Source organism: Macaca thibetana, chromosome 15, assembly GCF_024542745.1.
Source record: "Macaca thibetana thibetana isolate TM-01 chromosome 15, ASM2454274v1, whole genome shotgun sequence".
NCBI lineage: Eukaryota > Metazoa > Chordata > Mammalia > Primates > Cercopithecidae > Macaca > Macaca thibetana.
Genome location: NC_065592.1, coordinates 47,679,421 through 47,697,366, shown reverse-complemented (window position 1 = coordinate 47,697,366; position 17,946 = coordinate 47,679,421). Strand labels below are relative to the sequence as shown.

At 48.7% G+C, this 17,946-nt stretch overlaps 2 protein-coding genes across 3 annotated transcripts in view; one reads left to right on the top strand and one right to left on the bottom strand.

Moving 5' to 3' along the window:
• B4GALT1 (beta-1,4-galactosyltransferase 1) overlaps nt 1–11,122 on the bottom strand; it is a 64,862-nt gene extending 53,740 nt beyond the window's left edge. For both annotated transcript variants that reach the window (XM_050760791.1, XM_050760790.1), the window contains exon 1: nt 10,483–11,122. In XM_050760791.1, coding sequence (XP_050616748.1) covers nt 10,483–10,894 — 412 coding nt within the window. In that variant the 5' untranslated portion in view covers nt 10,895–11,122. The remainder of the gene's footprint in view (nt 1–10,482) is intronic.
• The window catches only part of CHMP5 (charged multivesicular body protein 5), a 297,689-nt gene that overhangs the window by 170,749 nt on the left and 108,994 nt on the right, over nt 1–17,946 (top strand). The window lies entirely within an intron of this gene.

The following is a 17,946-nucleotide window of genomic DNA, read 5'->3' as shown; positions in this document are numbered from 1 at the left end:
TGCAGTGGCCTGATCTCGGCTCACTGCAACCTCCACCTCCCGGCTTCAAGCCATTCTTCCACCTCAATCCCGAGTAGCTGGGATTACAGGCACATGCCACCACACCTGGCTAATTTTTGTATTTTTAGTAGAGATGAGGTTTCACCATATTGGCCAGGCTGGTCTCGAACTCCTTGCCTCAGGTGATCCACCTGCCTTGGCCTCCCAAAATGTTGGGAGGACAGGTGTGAGCCATTGTGCCCGGTCAGGATCTGTAAACTTTTAGTCACTGAAATCACTAACTCTAAAATCATTCCATCATTTATGCAATTCAGTGGGCTTCTGAATCTATAGGAGTCTACAAAAGAGGCAAGTACATGGGAGATGACCACAAGGACAGAACTGGCAATTCATATTTGCAGACTTTGGGCTATTGTAACAACTTATTTTTATCCAACATAATTTAAAAGCCTTTCTTCATTAGGGCCCTGTTTCTTGATCCCATACACCAGGGCTATCACATAGAAGTTCATCCACATGAGTTAAATGATCAGGCACCCAGGCTAGCCCAAGAGAATATAACAGTTTCTATGGACGGCTACATGCAGTGTTTCCAAAAACCGATCCACAAACTTTTTGATCAACACCATTATTTTTAAGTCAGGTTTTTAAAGCCAGAGCCTGCCTGCCCCATGTTATAGGTTTAGTGCCACATATCAAGGAAGAAGGAAAGAATGTTCTTACTTTCAGGTGGGGTGTTGAAAGAGCCACAGTAAGGCTTCTTTTGTGGACACAGAGTGAATTCAACAGGAACTGCCCTGAGGCAATCACTTACAGGAAAACTCTAATGTCCAGAAAGGCCACATGCTATCCAGCATAGGGAACTACACACACACACACACACACACACACACACACACACACACACACACACAGGCTGGAAGTGTCAGTGTGAGGCTCCAGCTAGATCCAACTCGCCCTTAGAATCCACATACTTCAAAAGCCAGGAATTTCCAATTTAGAACCTGTGAATGATTCCAAACCTCTTGGAAAGCAATGCGGCAATGTGAATCGGTATTGTTAAGATGACCATATCCTCTGGCCTAGAAATTCTTCTCCAGGAATTTATCCCAGGAAAGTAATTCAACTGAAGCAAAGAGCTACGCACTACAAAAATGTTCATCTCTAGATTATCTACAATAGTGAAACCTGGAATAGTGTATACTAATGGAATATCTATAAGGATACTAGACAGCAACAAAAGATAATTAGGGTAATTAAGAACATAATATTTTATAAGATAATGTTGGATAAAAATGGTTGCATGCAAACAGTTTCACTCTACAACTGCATTGGAATATATGCACTGGAATATGTATGCATTTGAAAAGTAATAGTAAGTTCTGTTACAGGAATGGGAGCATGTTCTGTTACAATGGTAAGTAGAATTTTTTTTTTAACATTTAACATGGTAACATTGTATTTTCAACTAAAAAAAAAAAAAAAAAAAGGTCCTATAAAGCTAAAGCCAAAATCTTCACAAATAAGTATTATACTACCAATAATAAATAACATATATTCACAACTTATTCTGTGTTAGGCACTGTTTTAAGCCCTTTCGTGGCTACTACCTATGAGGTGGATACTGTTATTGCCATTTTACAAGTGAGAACACAGAGGCACAGAGAGGATAACAACTTTCTTAAATACCATAGCATGATAGAAAGAAACATTCCTTGTGCCATTTCTATGGGTCATCCACCTGCTAAAATTTTTATGTCTGCTTAGACAGACATGAAATCCTTAGCAGAAGCCGCATGGGTAGTGAGCTTCAAAAGGAATTTCAGAGGCCTTTCATGTTGCAGATATAACCAGGTTTTCCCCTCACTCGCCAAACTGGAATCTAGGAGGTAGAGAAAGACAGAAGCTAAAGACCAGCAGGCCCAGCCCACTCAAATTTCAGAAAGACAACAGAGACCAAAGGAGTTAGGATTTGCCTAAAATGATGTCATGAATTAGAAAAAGAATGAAGACCAGAGCTCGGAATCCTCACTCCAGTGGCCTTCAAGGCTTGCTCCTACCCTCTGCAGACCACGAAATTCCTCTCTGCAGCTCTCTTCCCTTTCAACTGCCTCCCTTTGATCCCTCAGTCCAGCTACCCTCAGACTTCCTCTGTCCAGAACAGTCGCAACTGCACCTTCTCTTTCTTTCATCATCTTCAGCTCACTCTGCCTCCACTTCCTTTCCTCTCCTGCCCTGCTGGGTAACGGTATGCAACTTTTGGAATTTCAGCTATAGTGTTCTTCCCATATGACAGCAATGAGAGGAAACTGCAGGTTTCTTTTAGCAGTAGACCCCTGCCCTTCCAATAAGGGAGACTGTTCAAACATACTGAGAGACAGAGATGCTAAAATCAGTGTCTGGAAGAGAAGTCCTTCATTCTGACTCTGGCCCTGGCCCAGACCACCCATTTGGCTCCCTGTACCTCCTCAGTACCCTCAAAGCACCCAGGCTTGCCCCCTCTGACCACACCATATTGCCAGAGTCTGTCTACTACTACTAAGGGACTGCCCAAGAGTGGGGGCCTCTCTTGTTCATGTCTATCTCTCGCACTTCATATAGTGTAGTTACCAATAAAAGTTTGCTGAATGAGGAAATGAGTCCCTATTCATTCTCTTCCTGGGGGGTCTCTCCTGACTTTAGTGTGAAGACTCAATTCCAGCTATTCTTGGGCAGGCAGAGACTCTGCCCAGAGTACTCCTCTAAATGTCAGGCGCTACCCAACACCTCAATGCCACGTCCCCACACTCCCATAACACAAATATCAGCTTCCCTAAGACACAGCCTTAACTCCACATCCTTTCCCTTTTTTTTTTTTTTTTTGTTGTTGTTGTAGTTGATTTTTTTCAAACTGGCAGTGTCCTGCAACACCAATGACAGCTCTGCGGTTTCAGGATGTCAAAGGCAAAGGCCATTATGCAAAACAGGAAGAAACTTTGAAAGAAAAAAACTTAAGGCATTTTTAGAATATACCCTGTCATGGGGCCAAGCAATGATTGAATCTCCTGCCAGAGACCCTCCCCATGACCTCTGGGACCCCGTGGTGGGGCAGGAAGGAGCCTGACCTCATACCATATCCGTTACACTGCTGACATAATCCTGCCCCTTCCCTCAGTGCAACCTCGCCCTTCTACTCCAGGCTCTGTGCCAAATGACCCCGGCAGGCAAAACTGCTCCTCAGAGAGAATGTAGCTCCAGTGAGGACATTCTAAAGGGAGTAACTTCAAAGTATACTCCTTGGGAATAGCCTGGCACATTGGCCTGGGGCTTTATTGATCTAAGCCACCTGAACCAGCCCCAACTGACACTCAGGCTCTGCCTCTCCCTAAGAGAGCTTCTCCCTAAGAGAATTCCTAGAAACCTGAAGTTTCTCACTATGGTCCCTCCCTAGATCTCAGGACCACCTGGAGGTGGGAGAGCTGTGTGCTGTATGTTTCAGAATCTGATTTGCAAGCTTGCTCCCACCTTCCTGTGCGTCACATCTCAATGATGTCAATAGCACTGGTTTAGCTAGCTGTTGTTCACCCACCACCACAGCCCCAGAGCCATAGTCGTCCACAGAAGTCCAGCACAGGGACTTGGCTGCTAAGGAAACAAATAGAGAAGTTACTGAGAAAGTATCACCCCCACCGATTCTGTTCACAGCAGATTTCTGCTAAGCCAGATCCTAAGAGCCTATCCTGCAGCCTGGCCCTTTGCCCCTGCCCCCAGGCACTTCCTGGACCTAGTTTCTTTTTTAATCAGAATTCTAGACACATCATTCAGCAATAAGCGATACTCATCTGCCAGCACTAAGCAAATCTGGAATTTCCAGTGAGTCTATCCTTTTGTAAGACTGGCTTGAAAACCTAGCCCTTCTCAAAAAACTTCAACACTTTTTTTCCTTTTTTAGAAAGCTCTCCTACAGAAACAATCCAAAAAGTACATAAAGCTTTCTGCACAAGCATCATCACTACATCACTAAGAAAAAGCAAAAACTATATATGTGTGTGTTCAGCAACAGTTGAATGATTTTTTTTTAAGTTATACCATATTCAGGTAACAGAATATGATACTGCCTTTGTGATTTTTAAAGGTATAGGTCAAGTCTGTGACAGAATCTCAAGTGAAAAATGCTGAACACCAGGTTATCTACATGAATCTATTTCAATCTATCTGTCCATCTATAAAGAAAACAGCTATAACACTGGATGTGGTGACTGACACCTATAATCCCAGTGCTTTGGGAGGCCAAGGCAGGTGAATCACTTGAGCTCAGGAGTTTGAGACCAGCCTAGGCAACATGGCAAAACCCCATCTCTACAAAAAAATACAAAAATTAGTCAGGCATGGTGGTATGCACCTGTGGTCCCAGCAACTAGGGAGACTGAAGTGGGAGAATCGCTTAGCCCGAGAGGTCGAGGCTGCAGTGAGCTGTGATCACTGCACTCCAGCCTGGGTGACAGAGCAAAAACCCTGTCTCAAAAAGAAAAAAAAAAAAAAAAAGATATTAGCTATATTCTTAAACATGAAAAAGACTAGTAGAAAATATGCCAGTATGTTTCTTTTGGGTGATAGGAATTTGGGTGTGCTTTTATGTCTCTTTCAACTTTTCAAATTATTTTCAATGAGCCTGCATTACTTTTTACTTTTAAAATGAAGGAAGAGATTATCCCCCCTCAAAAGGCAAAGACCCATACCCCTATCCCCAACATCCCTGCGAGGCAAGTTGTTCTCTCTCTCTCTCTCTCCCCCTGGGCTTTGTGAGGGGCTCTGGAGAAGCAGCAGGTGGGGGCAGTGGATAGAGAAGCAGCTACATAACACACCCAGACCAGACTTTAAAATCACTGCCAAAGAATTCAGCAACAGCCAATTATATAGCCCCTAGCCTTCATTTGTGTAGGGAAGGGGCGGGCTGAGGTCGAGCTACAAAGTGGAACCTGAAACACTGAGTGTGTGACTCACCCCTCCGTCTTCTAAGGACAAATCCCTTTAGGCCACATTCACCCAGAACCAGCTCCCCACTGAACCCTGTCCCCTATCCCCAAGCCCCACTGTCCAACCTGGAGGTCTCTGACTTACAGAACAATGTCCTGAGATCACTCCTTGAGCTAGTGACCGCCTCACCTCACCCTGCAATGGCCCAGATCAACACAGAGGCCCCTACAACTCAGGTCTCAGGTCTCTACAGTCTCAGTCACAGTCTGGCTCCCAGGAACCCTCACCAAGTTTAGGGACAGGAGTGGACCCTGTGAGTCTAATCCCATGCCTTGTTAATTCCCCTAGGAGCCAGGCTCTGGCTGGTTGGCCTTACAGTGACCTCACTGCCCAGGGACCATACCAGTCTATACCAAAGCCAATTGTAAAATTGTCACCGTGCCAGGCCCTCAAAGGATTTAAGCTTCAAGGGCAGACCATTTGTCCTAAGACAACTGGATTGCTGCTCCACTGGATAAGAAAAACTGGAATTTCCAGGTAGATGTGGGTTCAAGCAGAATTCCAGTCTCTGCTTCTTCACAGTAAGAGCAGAGAACAAAGAGTAAGAAACAAGGTACAGGAGGGACTGGGTAAACAGATAGCGGGGAAACCAGCAGGTATAACTATTGAATAACCTCTTTCACAAACACACACACATAGCCCAGCTGAGTGCAAAGGGGATGAGCCTGCCGGCCTTGTTCCCTAAGTCTGGATGGTCCCTAGGGTGGAATCTGTGGAAGGCTCAGACTGCCTTGCCATTAACTGCCCCATCATTTCCAACCCATAAATTAACTTAGTCCCAGCCTCGAAATCCCTACCCTGCTGCTACCCAAAGACCATAATACCCAGTGATATCTCATTATAATCATTATAAAGCAGCAAGTTAAAGATTACCCAGCAGAGCTAATGCATAGCTTCAGAAATTAGAGGAAAATGTTCACAAAACCAAATAAAACCAGGGCTGGAGAATTTTGATATGAACTTGGAGTTTCTGAAAGAAGAAAGGAAGAAATGAAGGAGGGAGGGGAGTGATAGGGAAAGGGATAAACACACACTTTGGTTCCCTTAGATGACGTCAGCACTGTTTAATTATGCCTCCCCTGCCTAAATTAAGAGTTCCTGAAGAGGAGGCATTTTGTTTTCTTCTTTGTAGCTCTAGTGCCCAGCATAATACAGGAACATTACTGGAACTGAAGGAATGAAGTTATCAGACCTGCCTTAGCCATCATGAACATCCATACAAAACCACCATACAAGACCTTCAGAGGGACCCAGAAACACACCTTGCAGGGATCTTCCTCTGAAACTCTAGGGCATATCAGGTCACCTCTGAACCTGTGCACTAGCCAACTACTGAATAGTAACCTCCAGGGAGAGCACTAGAGAATCCCACCATGGGATGCTACAGTTCTAAGAAGCTGCAGTTTGAGACCAATCCCACATTTGGCTCTTGTTCCCCATTCCCCAAGGAGTTTCCACTTGGGCCATCAGAGGCTCCACTGCAGGTGGAAGAGGCTCCTTGTGTTTGCTCGAAGTCTGGAATGAATTACAGCAGCCAGGGATCACTTTTATTGCCATAGGCTGTGTCTAAGAAAGCGACCAAGTTTCACCATGAAAGCAAACCAGATAGTCATGGAGGGTATTTCTCAATCTCAGACTGTTAGACAAGGAATGTCTGTGTGTATGTCAATACGTTATTTTCCACAAAAAAAACAACAGGACAAAACTGGCTTACAAGACTATTATCTGAGCCTAAAGCTTCAATCCCCAGGAAGAAGCTCCACCCTAAGCCGGAAGGTGATGAGGTTCCAAGGCTCATCCCCAAAGGGGCGAGAAAGAGTCCTTTCCCAAGCCTCAAAGTACACTCTGTCCTGGGCAGCCTGCTTGTGTCCACATGTGTGCGTATGAGGAAGGTGGAAATGTGCTGGTAGAGAAACACCTTAGAGCCCAGCAAAGACCAGCTAGGGCACAAACCCTGGCAGAGGCTCAGCGACAGCCCCCATAAAAGCCAGGGAAACTGGCTCATGGGCAAGTGCTCCTCAGGTGCCCTGGCTACCTGTAGCTGCTGTTTGCTGGTCCAAGTGCCCATCTCTAGATCAGAGTCTTCCCTTTTGAACAAATGAAGAGGATCTCCTCAAAGCATAGGTGGGCAAGAGTGGCCTCTGAGGCTTAAGCAGTCTAACACTCACTCCCCTGCCCCCCGAGGGGACTGCACCATCCATCCCAGGCCCCAGCTGAGCCTCCAGGCCAGCCATGCCTCTCTCACTAGTTCAGCCTCAGGTACTGCCCACCTCTCGCATCACCCAACTCATCTCCGGACTGGCCATGCCACAGCTGGTCAAGTCCCATTGAGCTGCTGCCCAATCTAAGTAGAGATAAACATGACGGGGGAAGAAACCCAAGGCCACTGTTCCTCCCATCTCAGCAGGCAAACACCCAGGTGGCCAGAAAAGAGGGCCTTGCTGCAGGGTTATAAGTAGATGCTGCATGGCCCCCCTGAGGACCTGAGACAGTGTTAGGAAAGAAGGATAGCATAGCACCTGCAGGCCTAAACTGCCTGGGAGAATTCCCTGGAGAAAGCTGCAGAATCCTCAGGAAAGGCCCACCTTCCCACTGCATCACTCCCTCCTACAAGCCTCACATTAGCCCACAGCAGGGTGCCCGGTGTGAGGGCAGGGGATACTATGGCTCCAAACCTGCAGCCTGCCCCAGGTCACACTAACCCAAGTCTATCTGAAGACTATTCCAAGGCCTTGACAGCTCCAACGGCAACCCATCAGCCGTCCAATCCGGTGCCTTATGTCCTCCAGGGTAGGGCCTGCCCATAACCCACACCTGTCAGCCGAAAGGAATCTCAGCATCTGGCCCAGACCCCTGGACACCAGAAAGTAAAGCCAAGTCGGGGAAAGGAACTGCAAGTAGTGAAAAGGCCACAACTCTAAACCCCACGGATGCTTTCTCCCACCAACCTCAAAACCACCCGCAAGGGCTTTGGCTAACACCTGCCCATGAACAGATGGGCTCAACTCCCCCCACCAACACACTCCCAAGGAGACTTTCAGCTTTCTCAAGGCCTCATAGCCAGGAACCTCCACTCTGAGAACTGTACCTAACCATCCAAACCTACAGGCCCTATTAAAATGAAGAGAAGACCTCTTGACCCCCATTTCTGGGGCTGCCTCAGCAGCAGCCTAAATGTCATGGTCCCTTGCATGTCACATGAAAGCAGCCAAACTAGAGAAGGCACTCTCTCCTCGTCCTCCAAAATGTTCTCTCTCAGGAGGTCCTTTCAACTAGGCAAATATAGTCCATTTAGAAACACCAGTAACTGGTGACAAGCCGATCACTAGCAACACCATTACAAAACAAAACTAAGCAGAGCTATGGTCACCACCTTGTCTCTTACGCTTCTGAGAGGAAGATGTGATACTCAAATACCAATCTAATCAACTCTGCAGTACTTTTCTTTAATTTGTTAATTATTTTTTCTTTCTGTGCAATATCCAGGCAACAACCAAAAACAAAAGCAAAAAACCTGGCCTTTTTCTGGCCTGGAGACTCAGTCTCTTTCCCACTTCACTCTGCCCTTCAGAGCCATTTCCGTGGAAGTCTGAAAAAATGGAACTTTATAAAGGTCCTAAGCAAGTATTATTACTATATTATTATTATGCGGTGTATTGAGTGCCCGTACTTTTTTTCTTTTTTGAGACAGAGTCTTGCTTTGTCACCCAGGCTGGAGTGTACTGGCACCATCTTGACTCACGGCAACCTCTGCCGCCCAGGTTCAAGCAATTCTCCTGCCTCGGCCTCCTGAGTAGCTGGGACTACAGGCGTGCGCCACTACCCCCAGCTAACTTTTTTGTCTTTTTGTAGAGATGGTGTTTCACCATATTGGCCAGGCTGGTCTTGAACTCCTAACCTCAAGTGATCCACTCCCCTCAGCCTCCCAAAGTGCTAGGATTACAGGCGTCAGCCACCGTGCCCGGCCTGAGTGCCTGCATTTAATGTACACAATCTCATTTAGTCTTAAAAATAACCCTGTAAGGTAATCATTGACAATCACATTTTACACATGAGGAAGAGATTTTGAGAAACTCGATAGCATGCCTCAAGTCAGACACTTAGCAGCAAGGCAGAGTCCATTTCATTTTATGGGACTAGTCTGCTTCCCAGAATCATCATCAAATGCAAAGGAATTTAATTATCTGCTTAAAAAAATAGGCCCCCATCATTACCACAGTTCATGTCTGACCGATTCCAAGATGTCCTTCCCAAACTTGACATGAACTCATTGACGCAATTATTGGCAAAATTGAGCAAGAGTATGTAGTAGCCAGGGCTCTGTGGGAAAGTGACAGAAAACTCCTGTCGACAAGATGTCATCCTGCCTGCCAGGGCCCCTCACTCACAACAATTCTCTAAAACCTGGCATTAGAAATGAGAGAGGACCTGTGTGGTAACTCTGGAAGCAACCGGTGGTTGCCTTGGGCCTGTGGGCCTGTAGGTTACAGGTCAAAGAGAAGTCCCGACTAGGCGCAGCCTCCTGCTATGAGGAATGCAAACCCACCTACTCAAGCTATCTGCCTAAGCTGAAACAGAGGCTAGAGGTCAGAGTTCAGATCATCTGGGCAAAATAATTGAGACTCAGCCTGCTGCCGGAAGTACCAGAAATGGGCAACGTGGTGTTGACTAGTTATATTTTAGCCCTCTAGCCCCTGGAGCACACAAGCTCTCTGCCCTTGGGAGAGATTCCTGCTCACCTAGGTTTTGGGTACCCATACCGGGAGGAGGCTAGAGGGAAGGGCTCTCGGTGACGATCCACACAGAGGAAGAAATGAACACACAGTGACAATTTACTGAGGGCTTACCCTCATTAATTAAGCCCTTATTTACATTGTTCACATAATCTTCCAAAACAACCCCTTGAAAGGGTGACCATTTATTATCCCAGAAGAGAAACCTGAGGTTCACAGAGAAGTCACATGGCACAAACGATCAGGAGAAAACCCCACTCTCAGGAGAGTGGCTCTACGGCAAGACATGTGAACCGAGAGGTCAGTCTCCTTCCCCACCGGGAGCCTCACGTCAGTCCCCAAGAGGGAGTGGATTACTCGAGGTCCCTACCAGAGTTTTTAGTGCAAGGCTGCTCCAAGCCCTAAGCAGATCCAAACTCCGAAACTTCCTGAGCCTCGGGCCAGAGCAGGGAAGTCTCCAAGGCCTTCTCTGGTTCTGGGGCTAGAGGGGCCTCGGGACTTCCCTGGGCGGTCCCGGCCCCAAGCCGCCTACATGACTCCCCAGGGACCCACTTCCCAACCCTTCTCTCCCATCCAGTCCCGAGCCTCTGGGATTTAAAACTCTAATCCAGAACAGGGAGGCTGGCTCCCGTAGAAGAGCCAAAGAGCCAGCCTGAGGGAATGTCTGGGGGATCCTGTCGGGGAAATCCGGGGGAGTCTCAATCCTCGGACTGGCCCCGACCCGAGTCCTTACCGAGCAGCGGGGACTCCTCAGGGCAGGCGGGCAGCGGCAGCGAGGTGGTCTGGGGCACTGGGACCGAGGTCAAGTTGCTCGCGGGGCCGGGGCCAGAAGCCGCGACTGGGCTGGAGTCGCCAGCCGGGCGCGGCTGGGAGGAGGCGCCTAGAGGAGGCGGCGGCCGGGCCCCTCTGGTCCCGAGTTCCCCGGAGGGCTGCCCGATGGCGGCGGCACCGTTCGAGCCGCCCTGCAGCGATGTGGAGACTCCGACCAGCTGGGGCAGGCGGCTCAGGTCGCGGCCAGCCAGGTAGTAAACTAGGGTGACGCCAAGGTGCAGAGCGCAGACGGCCACGAGCAGGCGGCAGGCCCGCTGCAGCGACGCGCCAGGCATCGCGGCGCTGCCGCCCAGGAGCGGCTCCCGAAACCTCATCTTCCCGCCGCCGCTTTAAGAAGGGTGTGGGCTACAGGAGGGGAGGCGACCCGCCCGCGGGCCGCCCGCCAGGCGCTGCCCCACAGCGGCGACCGGGGGAGGGCCCGGAGGGAGGGCGGGCAAGCGCGGCGCCAGGGGGCGAGCGGCTGAGAGCTGAGACTCCTCCAGCCGGCCCGACCTGGGAGCGGCGAGAGGGCGCCCCAGGCGCGGGCGGGGAGGGGCGGGGCCCCGGCGGAGGCGGGGGCGGGGCCGGGCGCGGGGTTTTCGGGACGAGGGCGGGAAGGCGGGGCAGCCCGTGGCGGGACGGGCGCGCTGGGCGGGGCCTCGGGAGGGTGGGCAGCGGGCGGGGCGGCCTCGCGGGGTACCCGGAGTCTGACTCGAGCTCCGACGTTTGGCCGCGCACCGCCCTCTTCCTCCTGAGCCTTTGCGGCGGAGCTTCGGTCGCGTTGAGCCGCGCCTTCTCTTCCTCCTCCACGCTGCCCTCAACAGGCCGCGCCACTTCCTGGGGTGTGAAGGGACTCGGGTGCGAGCCTGGGCCTGCAGCGCGGCGGCGGAGAGAACGGAGAGGACAGCAGGCGGGTGGTTGGTTGGGGTGGTTGGGGCCGCGGCGGCGTTCCGGCCAGTGGGCCTTGGTGGGCAAGGAAGAGAGGTAGAAAAAGGTTACCCAGGAAACGGGCTTCGACGTCGGGCGAGAGGTGGCACGTTCGAAACCCGATCCCTAACTCAGCCGGGCTGGACCCCGCTGCTTAACGAGGGGTCCTGCGGCAAAGAAAGTGGACAGGTTGCCACTTCTGTGCCTCCCCATCGGGGAACCTGGGCTATAAGTGGTTCGCAGACCAGACCAGCTTGGTTTCAGGTGTGTGTGTGGTGGGAGTCCTGTATACTTTGAGGAGGAGAGCAGCAAGAAGCCTCTAACTCCCAGGCCAGCGTGCAGGAGAGCAGCCGGCGTTACAGTCTACACTGGGCTACACACGGTCCCATGAAGTAGGAGTTCTCCCCATGTCATAGAGTGGGGCCCCGGAAGATTAAGAAACTTGCCTAAAAGCCCACAGCTGGCAAGAGGCAGAATTGTGGCTCCAAAACCCGCATTTTTCCACAGGTTTACCCTTTGTTGATTTGCAAATAAGGGATGAAGGCTGTGTGGGTCAGAGACTTAAGCACTGAAGCCACTTGACCTCGATTTGACCCAGAGGCCTCAGACCCTGAGTGAGCAGAGACTCCTCACCCCGGAGAAAGACTCATGGAGGTGCTGTCAGTAATGTGGATAGGGAAGCTGTGGGCTCTGGCAACCAACCAGCAGGGAATAACAGTAGCTACCTTATTTTGAGAGTTTACTATGTGCTAGTACTATGCGCCACGAAGTAGGTGGTGTTACGGTGTCCATTTCACAGATGAGAAAATGAAGGCATATGAGTTGACACTTTGGTTGTGATCATACAGAATCAACTTTCCTCACTTCCTGGACACCAGATCCTTCTGATCTTCCTCACTTCACTGGCCATTTCTGTCTCCTCTCTGGACTTCTTCCCAAGTTGTTGAAGGCCCCGGCCGTAGTCCATGATGTTCTTTTGTGTCTACACTCCCTCTGAGTGATTTATAATATCCATATGCTGATCACTGATCTGTCTCCAGCCCACATCTCTTCCCTGACCTCCAAATTCAACTGCTTATTTTACTGGCATCTCAAACACAATACATCTTGCCCCCAGCAACCTACTCCTTACACTCCTTACGCTCCACTCCCATTCTTACCTCCTTCGGAGAGTGATACTCTTGTTCATTCAGTTCCCCAGAATCTAAAAGGTGTCCTTGATGTGCTTCTCTTACTCTCAAATGCCATTTGCAAGCCCTCAGCCAGCCTTGTCTGTGCTACCTTCAAAACATCAAAATTCACCAACTCTGACGTAACCATCCTCGATCAAGCCACCATCATCTTGCCCTGGATTATATAGCAGATACTAATTGATCACCCTGCTTCCACCTCCTCCATTCCTCCTCCCTAGTCTGTTTTCCACAGAGCATCCAGGAAATCTTTGTAAGCATAAATCAGATCATGCCATTTGTTCAGAACCAAATCCATAGAAGCCCTCTTCAATCTGGTTCCTATCTCCCTCCCCACCCACATCTATCACTACCATGCTGGACCTGCCTTAGCCACACTAGCCTGAGAGCTATTCCTTGAACTTGCCATATTTCTTCCTGCCTCAAGGCCTTTGTACTTGCTGTTCACTTTGCCTGAAACACTTGTCCCCAATATTTCATTCAATTCAGGTCTCTTAAATGTCACCTTATGACAGAGACCTTCTCAGACTACCTTATGCAGAATGGCCTCCTGCCTGAATCTGCTTAACCTGCTTGTTTTGTTTTTTTTGTTTGTTTTGAGACGAAGTCTTGCTCTTGTCCCTCAGGCTGGAGTGCAGTGGTGCAATCTTGGCTCACTGAAACCTCCGCCTCCTGGATTCAAGCAATTCTCCTGCCTCAGCCTCCCGAGTAGCTGGGATTACAGGCACCTGCGATCATGCTGGGCTAATCTTTTGTATTTTTAGTAGAGACGGGGTTTCATCGTTGGCCAGGCTGGTCTCGAACCCCTGACCTCAGGTGATCTGCCCGCCTCAGCCTCCCAAAGTGCTGGGATTACAGGTATAAGCCACCGTGCCCAGCCTTAACCTGCTTGATTTTTTTCAGAGTGGGTATCAACTACCCAACATTATGCATTTCTTTTCTGTTGTCTTGCCTCCCTCATTAGAAGATCAGCTTCATGAGAACGGGAAATTTCTCTCTTGTTCACTACTGTATCTTCAGCCCCTAAAACTGAACCTGGCACGTACTTGGCGCTCAATCGATATTCTTTTGGGTTTTTTTCTTTGTTTGTTTGTTTTTTGAGGCAGAGTCTCACTCTGTCGCCCAGGCTGGAGTGCAGTGGTGTGATCTCAGCTTACTGTAAGCTCCGCCTCCCAGGTTCAAGCCATTCTCCTGCCTCAGCCTCCCAAGTAGCTGGGACTACAGGCGCCTGCCACCATGCCCGGCTAATTTTTTTTTATTTTTAGTGAAGATGGGGTTTCACCGTGTTAGCCAGGATGGTCTCGATCTCCTGACCTCGTGATCCACCCGCCTCAGCCTCCCAAAATGCTGGGATTACAGTTGTGAGCCACCGCACCTGGCTGATATTTGTTAAAATACTTTTGAAATACCATGATCATCTTGATGTGGGAAGGGGAGAAGGGAAAAAATATTGCTAACTTAGTTCAGAACATAAAGTGGAGTTCTCTAAGGAGTTGGTAAAGGTGAAGCTGACCCCAGCACCCTGTGTTTAGGGGTAAAGTCAGCCTGGCCCATGAGTGAGGGTGGGTCAGATTAGTTCCACAACTGAAAATTAAGTGGAAGGGGAAATGGGGATGTCTTCCACTGGTATAGATGATGGCCAGGACGTAGGACTGCAGCGGGTATTAGGAATCACAGACCTGTCCCAGGACACTCTGTGGCCAGAAATCGAGGAAAAGGAACAACACTTGCTGATTGCCTATCCCTCAGGAACTTGCAGAGTCCACTGAGGCCTGAGCACTAGTCTCAGCAGCCCCTGATCCACAGGCAACTAGAATTAGTAAATTACAAATAATACAGATGGCCCAGAAACCTTTGGGACAACATTATCTAGCAGTCCAGACATGAACTGGTGCTGGTGAGACAGACCCAGACAACCTTCCTTCCCACTGTCTCCAGCTCTTTTCCACTCTCGACTTCGTCAGGTGAAAAATTAATCCCATCCAGTGAGACAAATGGAGGAGGAAGTTGCAGTGCTGATTGGCCAAAAGCTGGCAAGGGGGCTTGGCTGTTGGCCCATCCATGTGCTCATCTGCCCAGAATCACCAGCTCCCTGCCTCTCCCTGCAGCTGGCCTTCCTCTGCCCTCCCCTGGCGCCCTCTTCTGCACCTGTCAGGTTACATTTCTGTTTTTACCCTCATGGATCAGAAGGGCATCAAATAGTGCCTGGCACATAGTAGACAGTTATTTCAGTCATCTATTGCAGTGTAACACCTACCCCAAAACTTAGTGTTTTAAAACAACACTTTCTTGCAGTTTTGCAGTTGACTGGGCAGCTTTGGTTCACATGGTGTCAGCTGAGGCACTGGTACAGTTGGAAGTTCCAAAATGGCTTCACTCATGTGCATGGTAGTTGGTGCTGGCTGGGGGCTGGAAGCTCAGAATGGGTTGGGTCATGGGGCTTTCATTCTCCACTTGGACCTCTCCACAAAGGACTCTCCATGTGGCTGCGTGGGTTTCCTCACAAACTAGAGGAAGCATTCCAAAAAGGAGCATGTCAAAAACACAGAAGATGCAGATCCCTTAAAGCCCAGCCGTAGCATTACTTCTAGGGCATTCTTTTGCTTAAAACAAGTTTATAGGGCAGTCCAGATTCAAGGGGAGTAAAACTGTCTCTGCCTCTTGTTTTTTCTTTTTTTTTTGGATTAGATCTTCCTTTGTCAACCAGCCTGTAGTACAGTGGTGTGATCGTAGCTCACTGTAACCTCAAACTCCTGGGCTCAAGTGATTCTCCTGCCTCAGCCTCCCGAGTAGCTGGGACTACAGGGATGCGCCTCCATGTCAAGCTAATTTTTAAATTTTTAGTAGAGATGCGGTGTTGCGATATTGCTCAGGCTAGTCTCGAACTCCTGAGCTCACGCAGTCCTCCTGCTTTGGCCTCCCAAAGTGCTGAGATTACCAGCATGAGCCATTTCACCTGACCAACTCCATCTCTTGATGGGAGGAGGGGCAAAGAATTGTCAGGCACCTTTAATCCACAGTAGTTTGCCCAATGGCCACAAATTATGTAGATTCTTCCCACAGGTAAAATACATTAGTGTCTTCCTAAGATCCCCCAAAGGTTCAACTAATTAAGACTTCAGGTCCAAAGTATTATCTAAATCAAATCCAGGTGTTACTGACCAAAGAGCAAAACACTCACTGCCCACTGTTCTAGAAACCAATACTGTGACACCAGGTTTTTAAGAAAAGAAAAGCTTTATACTGCAGGTAGGCCAACAGGGAGATAGAAGAGTCCAGCTGAAATCTCCTTGTGGTGACTTTAGGTCTCCCTGGGCTGGCTTTAAGGTAGTGTTTTTATCAGAAAAATTTTTGGGGGTGGATTCTGAGATTAATAAGTAACTGGTGGAAGGAAAGGGGAGGTCTGGAACGTCCTCAGGCATGCACAATTATTTCTTCATGCCTCTTCATGAGTCACATGTGCAATTCAGGGGGATTTAGAATGTAACATGTGGTGGAAATTTGTGACACCAGAAAGCTCTTTCTGTGCAAGAGCCCAGTTGCCCTATTGGTTCCAACTAATTTCAGCCAGTTCTTTTATCTCAAGCAGAGGGAGTTTTGGCATTTCAGCACATTGATTCTTTTCTTATCTGCCATCCTGCAAACTCAGGAATTTGTTAGTCATTGGTTTCTTTAACTCTTTGGGACACAGTTTCACAGGTATATTCCTCAGGTTCAGGGACGGGAGGTATGGATAGCCGGGTGCAGTGGCTCACACCTGTAATCCCAGGACTTTGGGAGGATGAGGTGGGAGGACCACTTGAGCCCAAGAGTTTGAGACCAGCCTGGGTAACATCTCTAAAAAATAAAGATAAGGCCGGGCGCGGTGGCTCACGCCTGTAATCCCAGCACTTTGGGAGGCCGAGGCAGGCGGATCATGAGGTCAGGAGATCGAGACCATCCTGGCTAACACGGTGAAACCCCGTCTCTACTAAAAATACAAAAAATTAGCCAGGCATGGTGGCGGGCGCCTATAGTCCCAGCTACTCGGGAGGCTGAGGCAGGAGAATGGCGTAAACCCCGGAGGCAGAGCTTGCAGTGAGCCGAGATCACGCCACTGAACTCCAACCTGGGCGACAGAGCGAGACTCTGTCTTAAAAAAAAAAAAAAGATAAAAGAGGGACCCATGGATTATAAAGACAAATTACCTTATTCCTTTTTTTTTCTCTCTCCCTTTTCCTGAGAAATTTAGTTAAAAAGTCACTAGGTAGGGTTGAGCAACATAAGAGTCCAAACAGCATAGACAGGGTGTCAAAGCCCAACCAGGATAGGGAGGGGTAAGGGAGTGGCGGGGAGGATAATAGCCCAGCAAAGAGGGTCGACGCTCAGGAGAGTAAAAAGGTCCTCAGGACCTGAGCATGGTAGGAAGTCTCCTGTGAAGGGCAACTGAGTACAGGGTGTTGAAGCCAAGACGTGATGAAGAGAGTGTTGAACACAGGAACACTGATTAAAAAGTAAGTATATGGCCGGGCATGGTGGCTCACACCTGTAAACCCAGCACTTTGGGAGTCCAAGGCAGACAGATCACCTGAGGTCAGGAGTTAGAAACCAGCCTGGCCAACGTGGTGAAACTCCATCTCTACCAAAAATACAAAAAGTAGCTGGGCTGGATGGCACATGCCTGTAATCCACAGCTGCTTGGGAGGCTGAGGCAGAAGAATCACTTGAACCTGGGAGGCAGAGGTTGCAGTGAGCTGAGATTATGCCATCGCACTCCAGCCTAGTCTACAGAATGAGACTCCGTCTCAAAAAAAAAAAAAAAAAAGTAACTATATATAGATGAGAGTTACCCAAGTTTCTGACAGTCAGAGGAGTTACAAATATAGACAGGGAAAAAACTAAACTGAATCCTTTGATACATTATTTAAAGTTGAGAAATTGGTGTGAATTCATGATTTTCGATATAGTGAAAAATGATGAAATAAGAATGTGTGTGTGTGTGTGTGTGTGTGTGTGTGTGTGTGTGTGTATTGTCTGGGAGCAGAAATTTCCCAAGGCCATGAGCACATCTAGCAGCCAAGTCTTGGTTTCTAAACACCATTCTCCAATAAAAGGACTTAGGTATTCTTGGAGAAAAGGCTGATTGCTGATTCAAGGGATTGGCTAGGAATATTACAAGATGAACTTGGAAAGTCTTGTGTCAGAAAGTGAGGAAGAACTCCAAGAATGATAAGATTATGTCAAAAAGACACAGAAATCAGTTTGAAGGGGCTCCCATTGGCCAAATATAG